The sequence below is a fragment of the Eretmochelys imbricata genome, chromosome 8 (genome assembly GCF_965152235.1).
Source record: "Eretmochelys imbricata isolate rEreImb1 chromosome 8, rEreImb1.hap1, whole genome shotgun sequence".
Classification (NCBI taxonomy): domain Eukaryota; kingdom Metazoa; phylum Chordata; order Testudines; family Cheloniidae; genus Eretmochelys; species Eretmochelys imbricata.
In genome coordinates, this window is record NC_135579.1 from 63,405,008 (window position 1) to 63,427,393 (window position 22,386).

A 22,386-nucleotide genomic window follows, 5' to 3' on the forward strand; every position below is an offset into this window, starting at 1 on the left:
AGCAAGACAAGAATACAAATCAAAAGAGAGAAGTTTTGCTGTATAAAACGTGTTAGAGTCCAGTATGGCAATTATTTTAAGCAATATCCTTCATACTGCAACTAAGATGTTTTTCCCCTCAAAAGTGTAGTATACCACACAGAAGATTCCAGTAGGTGTCATAAATCTAAATGACAGGGAATGGTTTGGAGAATTGGACTTCTTCTCATTGGAAAAGACAAGGCTTTGAGATGACCCCAATAGAAGCTTTAAATATTGCAAAAGCAACTTAATAGTGATAACATGGCAATTGAGACCATACAAGGAAATGAGCACTACCAAAGGAAAATCACCCTAGAATCCTGAGGGCACTGAATCTGAGTAGTGATGCTGCTATATTCTTTCTAAATGTAGCTCATTAGAAAACTAATGCATGAAAAAAAAACCCCGACAAAACAAATGCATGCAAAAAAAAATAAATCACTCATAACGTCTGCACGTCATGAAAAGCTGCTTTCCCTTGATGTATTGAATTTATTTGTGACAAACAATGACTTGAAAAAGTAGTCTTGCTATACAAATCATTTGGGATGCTAACCAGGTTCCCATTGCTTCTTGGTTGTTATCAGAAGCATCTCCCTATTCTGCCTCTGTTTAAATCCTGTACTTCCAGAAATTTTCATTTGATCAGAACTGAGACCCTTTGGTGGGTTCTGCTAAGGAAGGACTCAGAGTCCAAAAAAATAAGAAGCTTATTTTAGATGAACTCTATTCTTGGTAGAAAACAGCAAGACTTTGTGCTGCTGAAATGTGGGAGTTTACATGGACTTGTTTGTCTGCAGCGCTCAAATTCTGGCAAGAGATCTGTATGGACAGAGTGAAAATGTGTCAGTGGGAAGACATGAAATCATTACACAGAGCTGTCAGCTCCACTGTCTCTGGAACAATGCAGGCTGCAGGGCTCACGGGCCTGCAAAGTGGAGAAAGCACACAAGGGCACAAACCCTTTGACATCCTCCACTCTACTAAGGAGCCTGGAGTTGGCTATTGCAACGAAGGATAGGACACGGCTAAGATTCTCAGAAATATGCTGATTTAAATTGTATCTCTTATGCAGCCTTTTCCTGCAGGGTTTCTATGGAGCCTTGGAACTTATTCTCTTATGGCAATCCCACAAGGGATAACAATGCCACTTGTACTACTCCTGGAAGTGAATCTTCTCCCTGGCATGCAACCGACCACAGAGGCAGGGGCTGTTCTTTACTAGCACCTGAGCTGGTGACTCTACTTGCTTCTCCATCCCAAGATGTAAAATGTGTGTTATTTCTCTCACCTCTGTCCTTTTCTAGTAGTTTAATTAACAATAGTTTAATCTAACCTTTTCCTTGTGTATTTTGGCATGACACAGTGTTTGAATACCCACTCTAAAACTACTATTTTTGGAATTCTTCATATATAAATTTAACTGGTTCCTTGTCTGACTTTCTCTTTCAATAGATCAGGTTTTGTGAGAGTTTGTATGTGTGACCAGTAAGTATTGCTTTCAGTACTTGGAAGTTTATCTATTTCAAGACACTTGAGTGATAGTCTATAATTTGGTAAATATCCCCTAGATAAGCCTATCCCAGAATTCATTTGGCATAGTTAGGCATTTGAGTCTCCGCTCTTGTTGATGCTATTGACTTCTGTCATAGTTAACAGAGGGCCTGGTTCTCCAATGCTTGCACTTTGAATAGTCAAGCACATTGCTATTATGTTTATGATCATAGCAAGACCTCTAGTCATGGACCAGGATCCCATTTTGCTTGGTGCTGTACAAACACACAACAAAAAGATGGTCATCTGTTTAAAGTGGGTGTTAAACACTATTCTTCTAATTGAGTACAGTTTTACACTCTTTGCACATCTCTAAATGGTTAGCCAATGTTTAAGGCAGTAAAGGATCAGGCCCAGATTTGTTTCAATATGTCCAGGAGTTTCTAGTTAAAACATATTTTTCTAGTCCTAAATGCCTTAGTTGAATTATTTTTAATCTCTTTTCTCCTATATGTGAAATGGGTTACTAGTTTTCATTCTTTCTGTTCCTTCAAACTTCACTGTAAATCCACTATTCTTAATTTCTCTTTGCTGGTTAATGTTTTTTTTTATTTCTATTTTAAATCCTGTCAGTACCTTAGTATGATTTGTCTGACTGGATTTCAGTTTTTTTCCCATTCCTAAACTGATTGTCAAGTAGCACGTGTTTGCACAAAATGTCTTTATCTATGCGATTTTGACACTGGTGTCTGACATTTATATTCAGTAACATCAATCATCCACTGTTTTATCCAGTTATTCATTGTTTTGAGGTGATGTGATTATGATTTCATTGTCCCTGTAATCATGGTATCACTGTTTGGTTTAAAACAAAAAATTTGATAACTTGGTCCACAATCTGTTTATTTCATTAAACAACATAAATGAATAAAATATTGTTGTCATCTAAGAAAGGCACAAGTAAATGTGTGTTGAGATTGAGAACTGTTTGTGTATATAATACCACATTGTCCTGTATTGGTATTGCTTGTGACCCAAGTTTGGAAGGATCAAATGATAACTTGACAGAATTTGTAATACTCCACAAACATTTTGGAGACCGGAGGCCAGATTCTAAATGGGGTAAAATAACCTAAATGGTGTTATACCAATTTATAGCATCGGAGGATCAGGCCTTATTCTTTTAGCACTGTCTTTTAAGTATTCCTTTAAATATTTCATTTGTATCTGCATAATTTTTCTATCCCAATTGCATGCACTGGGGTAAGGGGTTAATTAGTATGGAGTATGGCTGTTGTGATAGGTTTGGTATGAGATTTCCCATAACTCTCTAACCCTTTTCTGTTTTTAAGTGGAGCCATTTCCAGAGCAGATGGCTTCAGGTCTTATTTCAAAACATAGCATTAGTAAGCTTTCTGGATGTGTGTGTTTCACCTTTCCCTACCTCCACTGACTTGAAGCTTCACCTTTTTTTTCTCTCTCTGAGATTTGTTTTAGGGTGTGATCTTATACCGATTCATCTTGCCAGGTACAAGCAAGTCACAGCAACGTGTTATCACTTCTCTGTCATTATGTAGCTGGCTGGCACTCTATGCCATATTTATTGTAAACCTCACATGCATTTTCTATGTGGAAATATTGATAACTAAATTTTGGAGCTGTGTGAAATATTATGATTTTATTGTTGTCAATTTATAGAAATATTTGACAAATTGGAGCAACTCTGAAATTGTTGACACATCATGCCATGTGTACTGTATATCATTTGGATTTGGGTAACCGAGTATTGTGTAGAAATGCTTAAAATTTAGAGCTGTATTTGTTGATCACATAAAATCCACAAAATTAATCAGGGAACCAGAACTAGCTAAACCTACTCCATGAAGTCTTAAAGGTTAGTAGCAACTACTCAGAGGGAAAAGATGTATTTTGTGTGCTCTCTCTCTGAGCCGTTCAGAAAACAGCATCTGTGATGACCCTTGCTGTAGTGTATGACAGGAGTGTTCTGTGTTCCCGCTGAAATTCACCCAAAATTCCTGGGGGTGGGGGCAGTAGCCATCCTTGGCAGCTCCCTGAAACACAAAAAGGGACAGCAATCGTGCCGCCAGAACCGTTAGAATGAGTAGCAGGATACTGGTCTTCCCCACCAAAAGACATCAATACAAGTGATTGGGGTTTGCTGGGTGTCTGCCATAGGGTTGTTTCGTTGGGGAGGGTTTGGATAACAGACCCCCACATGGCTTGGTAAGACAGTATAGCTAAGCATATTAACTCTTGCACTTTTTGTGGTTTCCATATCACTGAACTGATAACTTTGTTGTGAGGAGACCTGTTTCCCGGGTGTGTTTACAGAAAACTTTAATATGGAAATTACATTTTAAAAAGAAATCATAAGTTATAGTGTCAAGTATCAGGGGGTAGCCATGTTAGTCTGTATCCACAAAAACAAGGAGGAGTCGAGTGGCACCTTAAAGACTAACAGATTTATTTGAGCAAAAGCTTTTGTGGGTAAAAACCTCACTTCTTCAGATGCATGGAGTGAAAGTTACAGATGCAGACATAAATATACTGATACATGAAGAGAAGGGAGTTTCCTCACAAGTGGAGAACTAGTGTTGACAGGGCCAATTTGATCAGGGTGGATGTAGTCCACTCCCAACAACAGATGAGGAGGTGTCAATTTCAGGAGAGGCAAAGCTGCTTCTGTAATGAGCCAGCCACTCCCAGTCCCTATTCAAGCCCAAATTAATGGTTTTAAATTTGCAAATGAATTTTAGTTCTGCTGTTTCTCTTTGAAGTCTGTTTCTGAAGTTTTTTTGTTCAAGTATTACTACTTTTAAATCTGTTATAGAATGTCCAGGAAGACTGAAGTGTTCTCCCACTGGCTTTTGTGTGTTACCATTCCTGATGTCCAATTTGTGTCCATTTATTCTTTTACATAGGGACTGTCCGGTTTGGCCAATGTACATGGCAGAGGAGCATTGCTGGCACATGATGGCATATATAACATTTGTAGACATGCAGGTGAATGAGCCTCTGATGGTGTGGCTGATGTGGTTAGGTCCTCTGATGGTGTCACTAGAGTAGATATGGGGACAGAGAAGGCAACGAGGTTTGCTACAGGGATTGGTTCCTGGGTTAGTGTTTCTGTGGTGTGGTGTGTAGTTGCTGGTGAATATTTGCTTTAGGTTGGGGGGGCTGTCTGTAAGCGAGGACTGGCCTGTCTCCCAAGGTCTGTGAGAGTGAGGGATCATTTTCCAGGATAAGTTGTAGATCGTTGATGATGTGCTGGAGAGGTTTTAGTTGGGGGCTGTACGTGATGGCCAGTGGTGTTCTGTTGTTTTCCTTGTGGGGCCTGTCCTGTAGTAAGTGATTTCTGGGTACCTGTCTCGCTCTGTCAATCGGTTTCCTCATTTTCCCAGGTGGGTATTGTAGTTTTAAGAATGCTTGATAAAGATCTTGTAGGTGTTTGCCTCTGTCTGAGGGATTGGAGCAAATGTGGTTGTATCGTAGAGCTTGGCTGTAGACAATGGATCGTGTGATGTGTCCTGGATGGAAGCTGGAGACATGTAGGTAACTATAGCAGTGAGTAGGTTTCTGGTATAGGGTGGTGTTTATGTGACCATCACTTATTTGCACTGTAGGGTCCAGGAAGTGGATCTCTTGTGTGGACTGGTCCAGGCTGAGGTTGATGGTGGGGTGGAAATTGTTGAAATCCAGGTGGAATTCTTCAAGGGCTTCCTTCCCGTAGGTCCATATGATGTCATCAATATAGTGCAAGTAGAGGAGGGGCGCTAGGGGACGAGAGCTAAGGAAGCGTTGTTCTAAGTCAACCATAAAGATGTTGGCATACTGTGGGGCAATGTGGGTACCCATAGCAGTGCTACTGACTTGAAGGTATAAGTTGTCCCCAAATCTGAAATGGTTGTGAGTGAGGACAAAGTCACAAAGCTCAGCCACCAGATGTGCCGTGGCCTCATCAGGCATACTGTTCTTGACAGCTTGTAGTCCATCCTCATGTGGAATATTGGTATAAACAGATTTTACATCCATGGTGGCCAGGATGGTGTGTTCAGGAAGATCACCAATGCATTGTAGTTTCCTCAGAAAGTCAGTGGTGTCTCAAAGATAGCGAGGAGTGCTGGTAGCGCAGGGTCTGAGGAGAGAGTCCAAATAGCCAGATAATCCTGCCGTAAGAGTGCAGATACCTGAGATGATGGGGCGTCCAGGGTTCCCAGGTTTATGGATCTTGGATAGCAGATGGAATACCCGTGGTCGGGGCTCTGGGGGTGTGTCCGTGTAGATTTGTTCCCATGCTGTAGCAGGGAGTTTCTTGAGCAGATGGTGTAGTTTCTTTTGGCACTCCTCAGTGGGGTCAGAGGATAGTGGCCTGTGGAATGAGGTGTTGGAGAGTTGCTTGGCAGCCTCCTGTTCATAATCCGACCTGTACATTATGACTACAGCACCTCCTTCGTCAGCCCCTTTATTATGTTCAGAGTTATTTGAGGCTGTGGATGGCATTGTGTTCTGTACGGCTGAGGTTATGGGGCAAGTGATGTTGTTTGTTCACAATTTCAGCCTGTGCATGTCTGCGGAAGCACTCTATGTGGAAGTCCAGTATGTCATTTCGACTGTCAGGAGGAGTCCACGCAGAGTTATAATGTACAGGTCGTAAGAACAAGTACTGCTTTGAATATGCTATGGGATCTTGAATAGGATTGCTTATCACGTGCCACACCATAATACATGACCATTATGTTCTCAGCCTCAGACTTGCTTCCCTGATACCAACTACTTAAACTTAGTTTAAAGACCACGTCATTTTAACTAGCTCCCTTTGTGGAAGCCTGCAAATCTGTGGGCTTTAGGGGACGAAGAGGAAGAGATCCATGACTAGGACTCCTACATGCTATGGTAATACAAATAAAGCGCTGTCACTCCTCCCCTTTATATTCATTAGAGTGGTACTTAGGACACTCACCTGGCCAGATCTGAATCCCTGCTCTAGAGCAGAAACTTGAACACAGATCTTTTTCCACACCCTGCCAAGTGAATGTCCTAACTACCAGCTTACTGGGTACTCTGGGGTGGGTCTGTGTCTCTCTCCTGTTGAAGGTGTTCCATGTTGTATGAAATTACTTGAAAAGTCATTGGTGCAGGGACTGGAATCCAGGTGTCCCCTGCCCTCTCCCCATTAAGTGCTCTAACTACTGGGCTATAGAGTCACTCATTCTCTAGTCCAATGGATAGTTAAGTATCTTATACAAAGGGGAACAGTTTCAACAGGACTAATGCCTACCCTGGAATATAGCCCAACAGTTAGGACACTCACCTTGGGGGGGGGGGGAAGGGAGACCTGCAGTCAAGTCCCTGCTCCAGAGCAGCTATTCAAACCCATGTCTCCCACCTCCACACAGAGTGGCCTAACCACTGCTCCTTAGTTTGGTGAATTATGTCTGAATCCCCTGGTCAATGTAAAAAGTTTTCATTTTTTCGGCTGTTTTGATAATGTCAAAATGAACCAATTCAACATTTCCAAAATTATTTTTGTTTCAACCAAAACAACTTGTCAAAATCAACAGGAATTAACAAAATGTTTCAGTCAATCCAAATGTGTTTATTTTTGCTGAAATATACATTTGACTGAAATTCCTTCCCGCTCTAGTGAGTAGGAAAATAAATGACTAAGGGAGCAAGTAAAGAGCCAGGTTCATAGGTGATTAACAATATTAAGTAGAAGTATAGTGAGGCATTAACATGAGAATTGACATCAACAGTGTAATCAAACATGCAAGCAAGAGCTTGTGAGCAGGACAACTGAAACAAAACAATGGGGGGCCGGGAGTGGAATAGAGAATTAATATAATCAAATAAATCCCCCTTCAATGACACTTTAAATATGGCACTCTATCATCACAATAGTGTATGGGCAAAGCAATTCCTTCTTTGCAACATGCCCAGAGACTAGTTAACATACAATAAAGGGAGTATAGGAGATGGGGTTATATGTAACCCCTTTTTATATAAAAAGGACTATCTAAATGGAACAAAGAAACATTCTCTCTTGCCCTAAGTGAGCACAGTTTTTGGATCCCTAATCTTAGTGTAGTCCAAAAAGGGCTATTACATTTCAAAAATGCAAGTTTCCCTCTCAACATGTCTATTTTTTTCATAACTATATTCCCAATTTTCGGGAACCAGATGCTTAATTTAACTGGTATGTAGACTTCCAATTAGCTGCCAGAAACAGAAATGTGGTAAGTGTCAGGACAGTGCAAACTATATCTTGATCTATGAATTGAATTCCAAATAGGTTCATTTGCCCATACTCAAAAGGCTATGTATATGGTAAGTATGGCATGTCCACGAAATATGTAGGAATGTTTCTGCAGTATTGCTACACAAGCAAAAAAGCAGATAGTTTTGACATGAGTTGTGTGCATTCGAGAAGCTTATACTGACTTCATTGTGTACACTGAGAAGATTTTACAGATTCAAAAGCAACACTGAAGATTGATTGAAATCATAGAATCATAGAATATCAGGGCTGGAAGGGACCTCAGGAGGTCATCTAGTCCATCCCCCTGCTCAAAAGCAGGACCCATCCCCAATTAAATCATCCCAGCCAGGGCTTTGTCAAGCCTGACCTTAAAAACTTCTAAGGAAGGAGATTCCACCACCTCCCTAGGCAACGCATTCCAGTGTTTCACCACCCTCCTAGTGAAAAAGTTTTTCCTAATATCCAACCTAAACCTCCCCCACTGCAACTTGAGACCATTACTCCTTGTCCTGTCCTCTTCCACCACTGAGAATAGTCTAGAACCATCCCCTCTGGAACTACCTCTCAGGTAGTTGAAAGCAGCTATCAAATCCCCCCTCATTCTTCTCTTCCGCAGACTAAACAATCCCAGTTCCCTCAGCCTCTCCTCATAAGTCATGTGTTCCAGCCCCCTAATCATTTTTGTTGCCCTTCGCTGGACTCTATCCAATTTATCCACATCCTTCTTGTAGTGTGGGGCCCAAAAGTGGACACAGTACTCCAGATGAGGCCTCACCAATGTCGAATAGAGGGGGACGATCACGTCCCTCGATCTGCTCGCTATGCCCCTACTTATACATCCCAAAACGCCATTGGCCTTCTTGGCAACAAGGGCACACTGCTGGCTCATATCCAGCTTTTCGTCCACTGTCACCCCTAGGTCCTTTTCCGCAGAACTGCTGCCTAGCCATTCGGTCCCTAGTCTGTAGCTGTGCATTGGGTTCTTCCATCCTAAGTGCAGGACCCTGCACTTATCCTTATTGAACCTCATCAGATTTCTTTTGGCCCAATCCTCCAATTTGTCTAGGTCCCTCGTATCCTATCCCTGCCCTCCAGCGTATCTACCACTCCTCCCAGTTTAGTATCATCCGCAAATTTGCTGAGAGTGCAATCCACACCATCCTCCAGATCATTTATGAAGATATTGAACAAAACCGGCCCCAGGACCGACCCCTGGGGCACTCCACTTGACACCGGCTGCCAACTAGACATGGAGCCATTGATCACTACCCGTTGAGCCCGACAATCTAGCCAACTTTCTACCCACCTTATAGTGCATTCATCCAGCCCATACTTCCTTAACTTGCTGACAAGAATACTGTGGGACACCGTGTCAAAAGCTTTGCTAAAGTCAAGATACAATACATCCACTGCTTTCCCTTCATCCACAGAACCAGTAATCTCATCATAGAAGGCAATTAGATTAGTCAGGCATGACCTTCCCTTGGTGAATCCATGCTGACTGTTCCTGATCACTTTCCTCTCATGTAAGTGCTTCAGGATTGATTCTTTGAGGACCTGCTCCATGATTTTTCCGGGGACTGAAGTGAGGCTTACTGGCCTGTAATTCCCAGGATCCTCCTTCTTCCCTTTTTTAAAGATTGTTTTAAAGATTTAAATGTGGATGTTGAAATCACTGCTTCAAGGCTGTAGGTTCAGAATATATTTCTGCTATACAGAAATCTCCACTGTTTTGATTACTCTGAGTGCAAATGTAGTCTTATATATTCAATACAATTTTTATTCATTGACTCAAGGTATACAGAAGAGTTACTGCCTGTTTTGCCTGGTAACAGGATTGTTCTGAAGTACTTTAAGAATTTTTCATATAATACTTCTTGCTGGGATGTTTGTACTTTGACCTAACTATGGGACTTACTCATGTTGAATAGTACTTTACACCATGAGTATTCCTACTTTAGTCAAGTAGAGCTCTATTGAGTGTGGGTAAGAGTATCAAAGCATGTCACCAAGTATTCACAATATCATTTAGATATTTTAATTTGTACATTCAAGTGTGCAAATCTCAATAGAACTTGTAGTATTCATGATTTGGTTTCTCTCTCTGTCTCTCATTCTCATGAATATCTTTAAGCATACATATTTAAGTAATTCCTAAATCACACTCGTCATCTGATTTACTGGATATAGCAATGCATTTTATGCAGTGTCCTATGAGATCTTACTTGTAAAATGAAACAGAATGTGCTTGTCTGTCAAAGGAATAACTTTTAATGGCGGTGAATTGAGTTTGGGGTTCACTTGAATGTGGAATTACTAAATTGGGAATAGTTGCAAACAGCATAAGGCCAAAAATAAAGGGCACTAAAGAGTTTAGAAACATGTATGGGTGGGTGTGAGCAAAACAATGGTGTGCGGTGCTTGGGGGCGGGGGAGAAAATCAAGCCAGTTCTATTTAGTTGCTCAAAGAGAGATTTAGACATCCAAGTCTTTAGGTCTCTTTTTTTGCTTGTTCTACTTCAGAGCGGCACTGATCACAACAGGATTCCTAAGATGGAATCGGAGTTCACACTTGCTGAATTCGCTCCATTTACTGATAATTTTCAGTTTTGATTTCAATGGAATTAGGTTCCTACTCACTCTTGAAAATCCCAGTAGGTGCTTATCTGCATCTCTACATGCCTAAATACCTTTTAGAAATCTGTTTAGTGGTGTTTGCAGTGGTGGTGTAACAGGGTTGGTCCCAGGATATTAGAGAGATGAAATGAATGAGTTAATATCTTTTTATTGGACCAACTTCTGTTGGTGAAAGAGACAAGCTTTTGAGCTACATTGAGCTCTTCTCCAGGTCTGGGAAAGGTATTCAGTGTCACAGCTAAATATAAAGTGGAACAGATTGTTTAGCATAACGGACACATTTAAAATGAAGTGGTCCCTTAGAATATGTGTTAATGTCCTCACGCTAAACAATCTGTTCTACCTTGTATTTTGCTGTGACTCTGAGCTCTTCAAGTCTGGGAAAATCACTCCGTGCAGCTTGAATACTTGTCTCTTTCACCAACAGAAGTTGGTCCCATAAAAAATTACCTCAACCACCTTGCCTCTCTCTTTAAAAATTTGTCCACTTACCCTTTCTCCATATAATGCAAGGGTGAAAATAATCTTTTATCTGCACCAAGCTCTGCACCCACCTGAGCTGTACTTAAGTAATTAGGGTAAAATCCATTCCCCCACCTGCATAAAGTCACTGTAATCTGGCTCTAATATGTTTAGAAGGCAAAAGGTAGTGAAATCAACAGTGCTAACACATGGAGCCAGGGTGTGCAGTTACCTTCCTCACACACAGTTAACGTATACACATCAGGTTTTATTTCATTCAGGCTGTTGCTTGGGGTTTGGGAATGACTGGATGAATGTAAAGGTAAATGTCATAGTCCCTGCCCATTATGGCCTTCTGTGATGGCCTAAGCAGGTCTGGTTTGGAGACTATTGCCACAACATGTATGGACTGCATCTTATATAGCCCTTCTGGCCACAGTTTCCTCCTGCAAGTAGGGTGACCAGATAGCAAGTGTGAAAAATCAGAGTGGGGGGTAATAGGTGCCTTTTTAAGAAAAAGCCCTGAATATCGGGACTGCCCCAATAAAATCAGGACATGTGGTCACCCTACCTGCAGTCACCTTAGGTAGTGGGGGAAATCTTGCACTGGCCCTCCTTTCATACAGGCCCTAAGTTAGTTATGGATACAGCATGATGGAAGCTATTCACATGAATATAGCATGGTGAATTTCTCCCCAGTGCACATTTGGTGTTAGTTAATTTTAAAAGGTGGGAAATGAGCATTGTTAGTTTTAAACGTGGCAATTTGAGTGAAAAATCATCTACGCCCCATTCAGGAAAGCAGTTAATGTGCTTTGGTGAATGTGGATAGACTGCTGAATCAGGGTTGGAGGAAAACTATATATAAGGGAACTAAAATGTATTTGTTTTTGAAATATCATGTTCAGAAACGCTTTAGAAGCCGGGATGCCCTTTCAGCTGGTCACCTTTCTAAATTATTTTTGCAACCTAGATAATTTAAGAGGAATTTGATTAAAAAAAAATAGGTTGGAAGCCCAGATGCCTCTGGAACTTTTCTTTTCCTTCAGAAAGCTATGTGATGACCTATCCAAATACACTGACGTGTCAGATCCATGGAAACTTGTCCATCTGAAGACGTTGCAAAAATAAAACCCAGTCAATAAATAGTTGTCCCCAACAAAACGAAAAAGAAAAAAAGAAAACACTAGATTGCTAACGTGTGTTGAGAATTCATCATGGGCATTCTGTTAAAAACAGACTCCGCTAATCTCCTATGGATGAAATCTTGGCCTCATTGAAGTGGAACTCCTGATATTGACTCTAATGGGGCCAAGATTTTAGCCCCTATATTTAACAAATGTGTGCGACTGAAATTAATCAAAACTGCTTACTTGATCTTTGGTTTTTGATGAAAAATAGCTTCAGTCTCTCTTTAAATGTATTTTCATTCATATAAAATTCAACTTGTACCCTGAAACAGAAAATAGAGTATTAGAATTAAAAGTCAATCTATAAATGATTATATAGATACAATTGCACCACAAAATATCAGCATTTTCATGTGATTCCTCTTAACATTTTTTTTAGCATAAATTTAGAGGGACATATTAAGAATGAAGTAAAATGCACATTTAAGCACTTGGAACATACTGATTAGAATAATTAGAAGTTAAATGCTAAAAAGACCTTATGTCATCTCATCTATCCTCTGGAAATGCAAGATTTGTTCCCTACGCTACTCAGCATAGTGTTTGGCCTGTTATAGCTTTCAAAATCATAAGCACTAGAGTTTAATACTTCCCTGGAACGACTATTCTGCAGTCTGAAAGATCTCTGTCAGGAAGTCTTCTCTAATATTTAATATAAACTTCTCTTTTTCTTAGTTTAATTCCATGACTGTTGTTTAATATTATTGCTTTCAATAATTCCTCTAATTTCTTTCTCAATGTTTACATCTTTCAATCATCTTATGGTGGGTACCTCATCCCCACCCTGTCTCCTTGAACCATGATTTAAACTGCTTACAGAGTCCTTCCCCTGTTCGTGGCACTCAAGGGATTTTTTTTAAAGGCCCTTTTTCCTCTCCTTCCCCTGGGAGAGGGAGAATCAGAGTAAAAGAAAAAGGCAAAGGTGGTCAGTCTCTTAGGCAGTCTTTTGGTCTCTCCTTTGGGTTTTGGCTAATCTGCAGGTATACTGTCTTTAATCAGGAGTAGGGTCTGCCTCCAACTCTTCCTTTTGGTCACCCCTGCTTTATACCTGGTCCATACAGTCTCAGGGGCTGCAAGTTCTGCAGTTGTCTTCCTCTTGCTGGTCTGTCTACGTAGCCAGTGGTCTCTCAGGTATAGCATTTTCTCCCTAGTCACCACCTCTTCCTGTGGAAGGCTTTCCCTTTTTAAGCTTCCTCTCTCCAGGCAGATCAAGTCTCACAGACAGATCTCATTAGTGCTGTCTTAGCCCAGAAGGGCTCATTAGCCGCCGTCTCTATGAGACTGAGGAAATTACCCCTCACAACCTCATCCCTGCAGTCCTGGGACAGGTAATCTCCATCTCTGATTTTCTGTGAAAAGAAACTGGCATTAACACACTCCTTTCCCATCTGGTGTTGCACTCTGAAACTATGGGTTTGTAGCACCAGGTACCATTGACTTATACATGGATTCACGTCTTTTATGGTTTGGAGCCAGTAGAGGAGAGCATGGTCTGTGATCAAGGAGAAGGGGCTACCTGGCAGGTAATACCTGAGAGAATCCATGGCCCATTCAATCACCAGTGCCTCCTTTTCAGTAATTGAGTAGGCCTTTTCTCTAGGGAATATCTTCTTAGTCAAGTATGCAATTGGGTGTTCTTCTTCAGTGTCTTCTGAGAGCATGGCTCTTAGGCAGACATGCGAGGCATCTATGTGCAGTATGAATTCACAAGAAAAATCAGGGCCGAAGAGCACAGGTGCCCAGCATAACTGCGCTTTCAGTTCATTAAAAGCTTCCTCCCTGTTCCAATCCCACCAGATCTTCTTTGGGTGGTGTACCTTTAATTAGGTCTGGAAGGTAGGCTGAGATTGAGGTAAAACTGAGCATAAACCTCCAGTAATAAATTGCCAGGCTGAGAAAATACCTCATTTGCCTCTTCTTCCAGGGAATTGGGCATGCTATTAGGGCCTGTGCCTTGTCAATCACTAGTTTCATGAGGCTGCACCCTATGTGGTACTCCAGATTGGGTACCTCAATCATGGCTAGTTACATGTTGTGGGGCTGGCCCTAAGACTTGCGTCTTGAAGGGTCTTTAACTCTGCCTTTCAGTATTGCAAGTGGTCTCCCCAGTGTGACAAAGTTCCTCCTCTGCCTTGGTGGGTCCTATGCTTATTGGTGGATTTGCTCACCTCAGATTCACAGCAGCCCTCAGTTTGGCCATTTTTGCTAGTGGCTCAAACCTGCCATTCACTCAGCTAACCTCATCACTGGCCAGCATGGGGAAAGGGAGGAGAACAGTCTCCGCAGTCTCTGCTGACCCACCTAGTGGGTTGGGGGATAGGCCAGGGACCATCCCCTCTGGTGGGACCCACAATCCAAGTCACTTCCTCTTGTCTCAAATAGGGAGTTGAAGGGGGATGGGAAGAACCCAGGCCCGCCCTCTACTCTGGGTTCCAGCCCAGAGCCCTGTGGATTTTAACTGTCTACAGTGTCTCTTGTAACAGTTGTGTGACCGCTACAACTCCCTGGGGTACTTCCCCATGGCCTCCTCCCAACACCTTCTTTATCCTCACCACGAGACCCTCCTCCTGACGTCTGGTAATGCTTGTACTTCGCAGCCCTCCAGCAGTAAGCCTACTCACACTCAGCTTCTTGCACCTCTTGCTCCCAGCTCCTCACATGCGCCACACTAACTGAAGTGAGGTCCTTTTTAAAACCAGGTGCCCTGATTAGCCTGCCAGTCCTAATTGAGTCTGGTAGCTTCTTAATTGGCTCCAGGTGTCCTAACTAGCTTGCCTTAATTGGTTCCAGCAACTTCCTGATTGTTCTGGAAGAGCCCATTATCTTACTTGGGGAAAAGTGACCTGTTTAATCTGGGGCTAATATATCTATCTTTTATCACTATTCTGTATTTATTACGCTTTTGGCTACACTTTTCCCCTCACCTTTTTATTTATACACTTCCCATCCGTGGCCCCACAAAATCACGAGATCTCCTGGTTAACCTCCTCCTAGCCCTAGCTAAAACAGCCATTTATAAAACCAGAGAGGGGAGGTTGGCCAATGAAGCGTCCTGCGACTGTAGGGCCGTTTTCCGATCCTCAGTACATTCACATATCCGGGCGGAGTTCCTCTGGGCGGCGTCCACCAACTCCCTTGACGCCTTCGAGGAGCGGTGGGCGCTGTCCGAGGTTCTCTGCTTGGTGACCCCGTCCAATTCCCTCCGTCTGACCCTTTGATTGAGGGGAAGAGCGAGAGACGCCAGCCCCAGCCGTTGCCGCTGTGGATACCATCATTACTGTTACCTTGGAGGGGCCCTATCACACGTGGGTGTACGTCCGCCCCACCCTCAAACCGCCCACCCCGCAGCCGTGCCCATCTTGTAGGGCACTTTCAGGAGAGGAATAATCGGTGACACTGGGCATGGCACTAGGTAACTCGAGGGAGTGGAAGACCAGGAGTGTCGAGGAAGCCCCCCCGCTGTAGGCCACCAGGTAACTCAGAAGGGTGGAAGACCACGAGTGTCAAGGAAGCCCCCCCAGCTCTGGGCCCAGGCTAGCCTGAACACTTCTCCCTCCTGAAGGCTGCTGTGTTATACCTTGTGTTTGCTTTTGTTTTGTTGCATAGTTTTGCTTTATCCTTTTTGGTGATTCTTTGTAAGTGTTACACAAATAAATTTTTTTCTGCTTCAAAAAAAAAATCACTCTCCTGTAGCCATCTGGCCTGACCCCGTCACACCAGGTAGGACTATGAATGACAGTGTTTTCTGTGTAGGCCTCAGCATTTTGGTGGTACCACCTTTTTAGTAACCCAGGGAAAAGCATGCCATTTGCTTAGTTTGGGGGCTAGGGGAGATTACATTGCTCTTTAATAACAAAGTGCTTATCTTCATTACTGCTGTTACATTTTTAACAGGAGACATTTATTACTTGGTTGCTGTTATGCAAAATATACAATCTTTATCTTCAGTGAGTTTTTTTCAGGTAAGTAAATAAAGCAACATAAACTATTAGATGAGGGACTTCCATTTAAAAAGGAACACTGTGTTACTGATCTCTTGACATGGTTTAAATTAATCTCACATCTTTTTGGAAAGAAAATTGCAGTAGTCACTTACCATGAAACAATACATGCTAAAAGTAAGCAGTGATATAATAATGAGGAAAGAGAATGTGTGGGCGAATCACTTTCCTATCAACTGACATTGAGTCTCCCTGATAGCCTGCCAGCAGCTGTCTACTTCTCCTTCCCTTTCCTTAGCAACCACTGCTTACAAGCAGATTGGGATTCCACAGTGTGGTGGTTTCCATGGCAAAATGGATTACAAATGCAGCTCACTTGTAAATTCAACTCCCTCTTTTTTTAACTGAAGTGAAAACTGTAAGTGGGTTCTACATTTGCAGAAGCTGTAGTTAAATGTGATAGCTAGATAGAGATATTATACATATACAGTGCATCTAATACCCTATGTTAACTTTGACTTAAGCCTACAGCAGAAAGAACAATAGCACAGACTTCCAGAGAGATAGCCTTTGGTCTGGCATTAAAGTGATTATATACAATAATTAAGACAGAATGAATGGTTTGGGGAGAAGCCCATTTGTGTCAGTTAGGGCAGAAACATTTGGGTGGAATTTCATCCGTAGCTTGCATCCGATAAAGTGAGCTTTAGCTCACGAAAACTTATGCTCAAATAAATTTGTTAGTCTCTAAGGTGCCACAAGTCCTCCTTTTCTTTTTGTAGATACAGACTAACAAGGCTGCTACTTCTGCATTTCTTGTCTCTTCAGAATTTGAGGAGAGAACTGTCTGCTTAAATTTGTGTGGCATTCTTCTTGTCTCACATTAAGATATACCAATATCACATGTTAGTGCTTAATATATCACTTTAACTCTGAGAAGTACAACTGGGGAATGAATTGTTGGAGGTAAGAAATGTGAGCAAACATCTACAATATTGAAATGCTTCATATTAGAGAGAGCACCTAACAGCTTTAGTCCATGCCCATTACAATCACTTTAGTCTCTCCTGCGTTTACTCTTTCTTGCCTGGTATTATCTGCTTTAGTTAACATAGATCAGATGGTAAATACCTGCCATAAGAAATATATACTCTTCCAGAAGAGCACATCAAAAAGCAAGAATGACCCAGTCTTGCAATTCATGCTAGCATATTGCTTCTACACTATCAAAAAAAAAAAAGTATAGCATGTTCTCAATCACCAACAGAACCTTTTTAGCATCTTTTCCCTAGAAATCTTCCATTCAAGCACTGATCAGACTGAACCTGCTTAGCATAAGAAGCCTGATTATTACAGGAGTCATTGCTATTCATTTTATGGCTGTTTGTCTCTTTAAAATGAGAATCAAATTGCTTAGTTAATATTTTTTTTCTTTGATATAGTACATAATGGAGTTTATTGTAGATATTAATAGGCTCAGATTATTAAGTATTAGTTGCTAAGGGAGTTTTAAATGAATGAGTGAGGCTCATATGGTGATTTTTTTGTAACTCCTCTGCATTTACATAGCAGTAGTACATTTTTCTAGGATTTGGTTGTGCCTGGTGGTGTCACTTTACCAAAAATGAATGTATTCAGACCAAACGGTGATAACATAATATGTACACACAATTTGTAAACCTACAGACCTCTGGAATGTATCTTTTCTGTTCTATACTCCCAAGTAAATAATACCAGCAAATCTTTAATCTCTCACTTTTTTTTTCTGTTCTTGATAGAAAGTGAGAAGGAAATTATAGTTCTTTGTTCTCCTTATCAGAAAGTAATCTAAGGAGATGGTCGAGTGCTATTTCTTTTGGTTAGAGATGAATTAATTCCAAGGCCAGAAGGGACAACTGAGATCATCCAGTCTAACCTCCTGTATAACACAGGCAGCAGGACATTCCCAAAGCATATCTTTTTTAGAAAAACATCCAACCTTGATTTTAAAAATTATCCTAGTCTGAATCTGTCTGTCTTCAGCTTCCGGCCATTGGCTCGTTTTATACCCTTTGCTGCTAGATTGAAGAGCCCATTATCAAATATGTGTTCCACATAAAGGTACTTACAGACCATTCAGGCTACCCCTTAATCTTCTATTTATTAAGCTAAACAGATAGAATGAAGGAGCTCAATAATTAAAAGGCATGTTTTCTAATTGTTCTCATGGCTCTTCTCTGAACCCTCTCTAATATTTCAGCCTCCTCCTTGGGTTGTGGACATCAGAACTGGACACAGTATTCCAGCAGCAATTGCACCCATGCTAAATAAAGAGATAAAATAACCTCTGTACTCCTACTCAAGATTCCCCTGTTTATGCATACAAAGGTCTTATTTGCCCTTTTGGTCATGGCATCATACAAGGAACTCATGTTTAGCTGATTATCCACCCCAAACCCTAAATCTGTTTTACAGTCATGTAAAGTATGTAAAATAAGAGCAAATTAAGATGCCATTGAGTTAACTTCTCGTATTGCTATCTATGTCACAGATTTCAAATACTCCATGGAAACCCTGGCTTTGTAAACTCAAGAACAGATTTTATTTAGTATGACTTTTGATCCAATCTCCTATTTTCCCAGAGAGGTGATTACAGAATCATAGACTCATAGGACTGGAAGGGACCTCGAGAGGTCATCTAGTCCAGTCCTGTGCACTCACGGAAGGACTAAGTATTATCTAGACCATAGGTGACAGTGTTTGTCTAACCTGCTCTTAAAAATCTCCACTGATGGAGATTTCACAACCTCTCTAGTCACTCTGATTGATGCTGTTCCCAAATAAATGATTTAAGTTCTTGCCTTTCTCAGGACACCACACAATGTGTTTTCAAAGTTTCTTCCATTTAATAATAACTAATTTCCAGTGATATTCCTCATGCTAAGCCTATCTAATAGCTCTCCTGTCAGTACAATCCTTCAAAAGAGAAGAAGCTTTTTAAATGCAACTGAAGTACCAGTATACATTGCAATCTACTTACTGATTCAGAATACAATTCAAGCCACCCATTTAACATGAGGCAAAGAAAAGTAGAGAGGAAAAGCACCCATTTAAACGTACTCTGTACTTCACTCTGAGAAGACAAGTGTAAGCGGTTCCTAGAACTGACTATAAATCTGCAGTGCCAATCTGTCTGCAGTAGAAATTCCAGCTGTGTAACTGTAGTCACCTGAAATCTGCTAATGAAAATGTCTATAAACCACCTGCCCATAACTCTTTAGAATGGTATTCTGCTGGTACAATCACACTTTACCTTGCTAGAACAGGAAATATATAAATTCTCTCTCCTCTGTTTAAAGCAACAGCTTTGGGTTAAAGTGGTCCCTTCATAATTAATAATATCAGCAATAATTCTCTAAACATGCACAGTGAGAGTTTGAATGTCAACAGCTGTAGCCCAATTACCATTTCCTGACCTTGGGATCAATTCTCCAGTAGACGTGAGGCTGGGGATCGATTATATTCTTTTAAATTTTACTTCAGCTGCACATATGAGAGGAGGGCCCACACACCTTATTTTATGCACATATGAGAGTAGCCTCCCCTGTTCAGGAGATCTGGACAAAATACTGCTCCTGTTTTTAATCATTTAACCTTTTAAAAAAATTATGAAGCTTATTTCAATTTGGAGCCTTTTGTAAACTGTTAAGTGTTTTTGCTTGACATTTTCTTTACTGTTAGAATTGCAAAAATGTTATGATTAACATTTAAAATGTCATAAGAATGGCAATACTGGGTCAGACCAAAGGTCCGTCTAGCCCAGTATCCTGTCTTCCGACTGGCCAAAAACAGGTGCTTCATAGGGAATGAACGAAACAGGTAATCATCAAGTGATCCAGCTCCTGTCACCCATTTCCAGCTTCTAGTAAACATACGCTAGGGACACCATCCCTGCTCATCCTGGCTAATAGCCTATCCATGAACTTATCTAGTTCTTTTCTGAACCCTGTTATAGTCTTGGCCTTCACAACATAATCTGGTAAAGAGTTCCACAGTTTGACTGTGCATTATGTGAAGTCCTTTTGTTTGTTTTAAACCTGCTGCCTATTAATTTAATTTGGTGACCCCTAGTTCCTGTGTTACGAGAAGGAGTAAATAACACTTCCTTATTTCCTTTCTCCACACTATTCAGGATTTTATAGTCCTCTATCATATCCCCCTTAGTCATCTCTTTTCCTAGTTGAAAAGTCCCAGTCTTATTTATTTTTCCTCAAAGGGAAGCTGTTCCATACCCTAATGATTTTTGTTGCCCTTTTCTGTACCTTTTCCAATTCCAATATATCTTTTTAGAGATGAGGTGTACCATGGATTTAGCTAAAGGCAATATGATATTTTCAGACATATTATCTATCCCTTTCCTAATGATTCCCAACATTCTGTTCACTATTTTTTGACTGCCGCTGCACACTAAGTGGATGTTTTCAGAGAACTCTCCACAATGACTCCCAAGATCTCTTTCTTGAGTGGTAACAGCTAATTTAGAACCCATCATTTTATATGTATAGTTGGGATTATGTTTTCCAATGTGCATTACTTCGCATTCATCAACATTGAATTTCATCTGCCATTTTGTTGCCCAGTCACCCAGTTTAGTGAGATCCCTTTGTGACTTTTCACAGTCTGCTTTGGACTTAACTACCTTGAGTAGTTTTGTATCATCTGCAAATTTTGCAACCTCACTGTTTACACCTTTCCCCAGATCATTTTATGAATATGTTGAACAGTACTGGTCCCAGTAGAAACCTCTGGGGGACACCACTATCTACAGTAACTCCTCACTTAACGTTGTAGTTAGGTTCCTGAAAAATGTGACTTTAAGTGAAACGATATTAAGTGAATCCAATTTCCCCATAAGAATGAATGTAAATGGGGCAGTTAGGTTCCAGGGAATTTTTTTTTGCTGTACTGTACAGTACAGTACTATAGTTGGGAGGTGCCCCTGCCTTACCCACACAGGCAAAGCCCACTGGCACTGGAGACAATGAGGCAGGCAAGGAGGTTGAAGGTGCTGTAAGCTAGGAGAAGCACATTGCGCAGCAGCAGCGGAAGCTTCCCCTACTCTCCAAGCACCAGGGGTGGGGGGCTCAACCCTCCGTCCGCCCACTCCACCCCTTCCCCCAAGCCCCCACCCTTAATGCACCTCTTCTTCCTCCTCCCCCTGTACTCCGCATGCCACATCCTCACTCCTCCCCCCTCCCTCCCCTGCCTCCTGCCCACGGCAATCAGCTGGCTTGCGGTGTTCAGGAGGCAGGGGAGGGAGGGGGAGCCTGCACACCGTGTCCTTGCTCCTTCCCCCACCTCCTGAATGCTGCAAGCCAGCTGATTCTCGTGGTCAGGAGACGGGGAGGATGGGGAAGGCGCTGATCCCTGGGGTCTGCCGGCGGGGGGGGGGGGGCATTGTGTGGGGGGCGTAGGGGAGCTGATAGGGGGCTGCCAGCTGTGGACAAAGCAGGCAGTCAAATGATGTTATAGTGAAGCATTGCACAACTTTAAATGGAGCATGTTCTGTAATTGAGCAGGGACGTAAGATCGAAACAACTTTAAGCAAGAGGACATTAAGTGGGGAGTTACTGTACCTCTCTCCATTCTGAAAACTGATAATTTATTCATACCCTTTGTTTCCTATCCTTGAACTAGTTACTGATCCACGAGCAGACCTTCCTTCTTATCTCATGACAATTTACTTTGCTTAAGAGTCTTTGGTCAGGGATGTTGGCAAAGACTTTCTGAAAATATAAGTATGCTATAACCACTGAATCACCCTTTTCCACATGCTTGTTGACCCTCTCAAAGAATTCTAATAGATTGATGAGGCATGATATCCCTTTACAAAAGCCATGTTGACTCATCCCCAACAAATCATATTATGTATGTGTCTGAATTTTGTTCTTTACTATAGTTTCAACCAGTTTTAGGCTTACTGGCCTGTAATTGCCGGGATCGCCTCTGGAGCCTTTTTAAAAAATTGGTGTCATATTAGCTATCCTCAAGTCATCAGGTACAGAAGCTGATTTAATGATAGGTTACATAGCACAGTTGGTAGTTCTACAATTTCACATTTGAGTTCCTTCAGAACTCTTGGGTGAATACCATCTGGTCCTGGTGACATATTACTGTTTAGTTTATCAATTTGTTCCAAAATCTCCTCTAATGACACCTCAATCTGGGACAGTCCCTCAGATTTGTCACCTGAAAAGAATGGCTTAGGTTTGGGCTTCTCCCTCACATCCTCAATCATGAAGACTGATGCAAAGAACTTATTTAGTTTCGCTGCAATGGCCCTGTCATCCTTGAGTGCTCTTCTTTTTTTTCTTTTTTTTTT

General features: G+C 41.5%; 1 protein-coding gene across 3 annotated transcripts in view; it reads right to left on the minus strand.

Moving 5' to 3' along the window:
- KCNT2 (potassium sodium-activated channel subfamily T member 2) overlaps positions 1 to 22,386 on the minus strand; it is a 293,358-nt gene that overhangs the window by 211,864 nt on the left and 59,108 nt on the right. For all 3 annotated transcript variants that reach the window (XM_077824102.1, XM_077824101.1, XM_077824100.1), the window contains exon 2: positions 12,268 to 12,347. In XM_077824102.1, the coding sequence (XP_077680228.1) occupies positions 12,268 to 12,347 (80 nt within the window). The remainder of the gene's footprint in view (positions 1 to 12,267; positions 12,348 to 22,386) is intronic.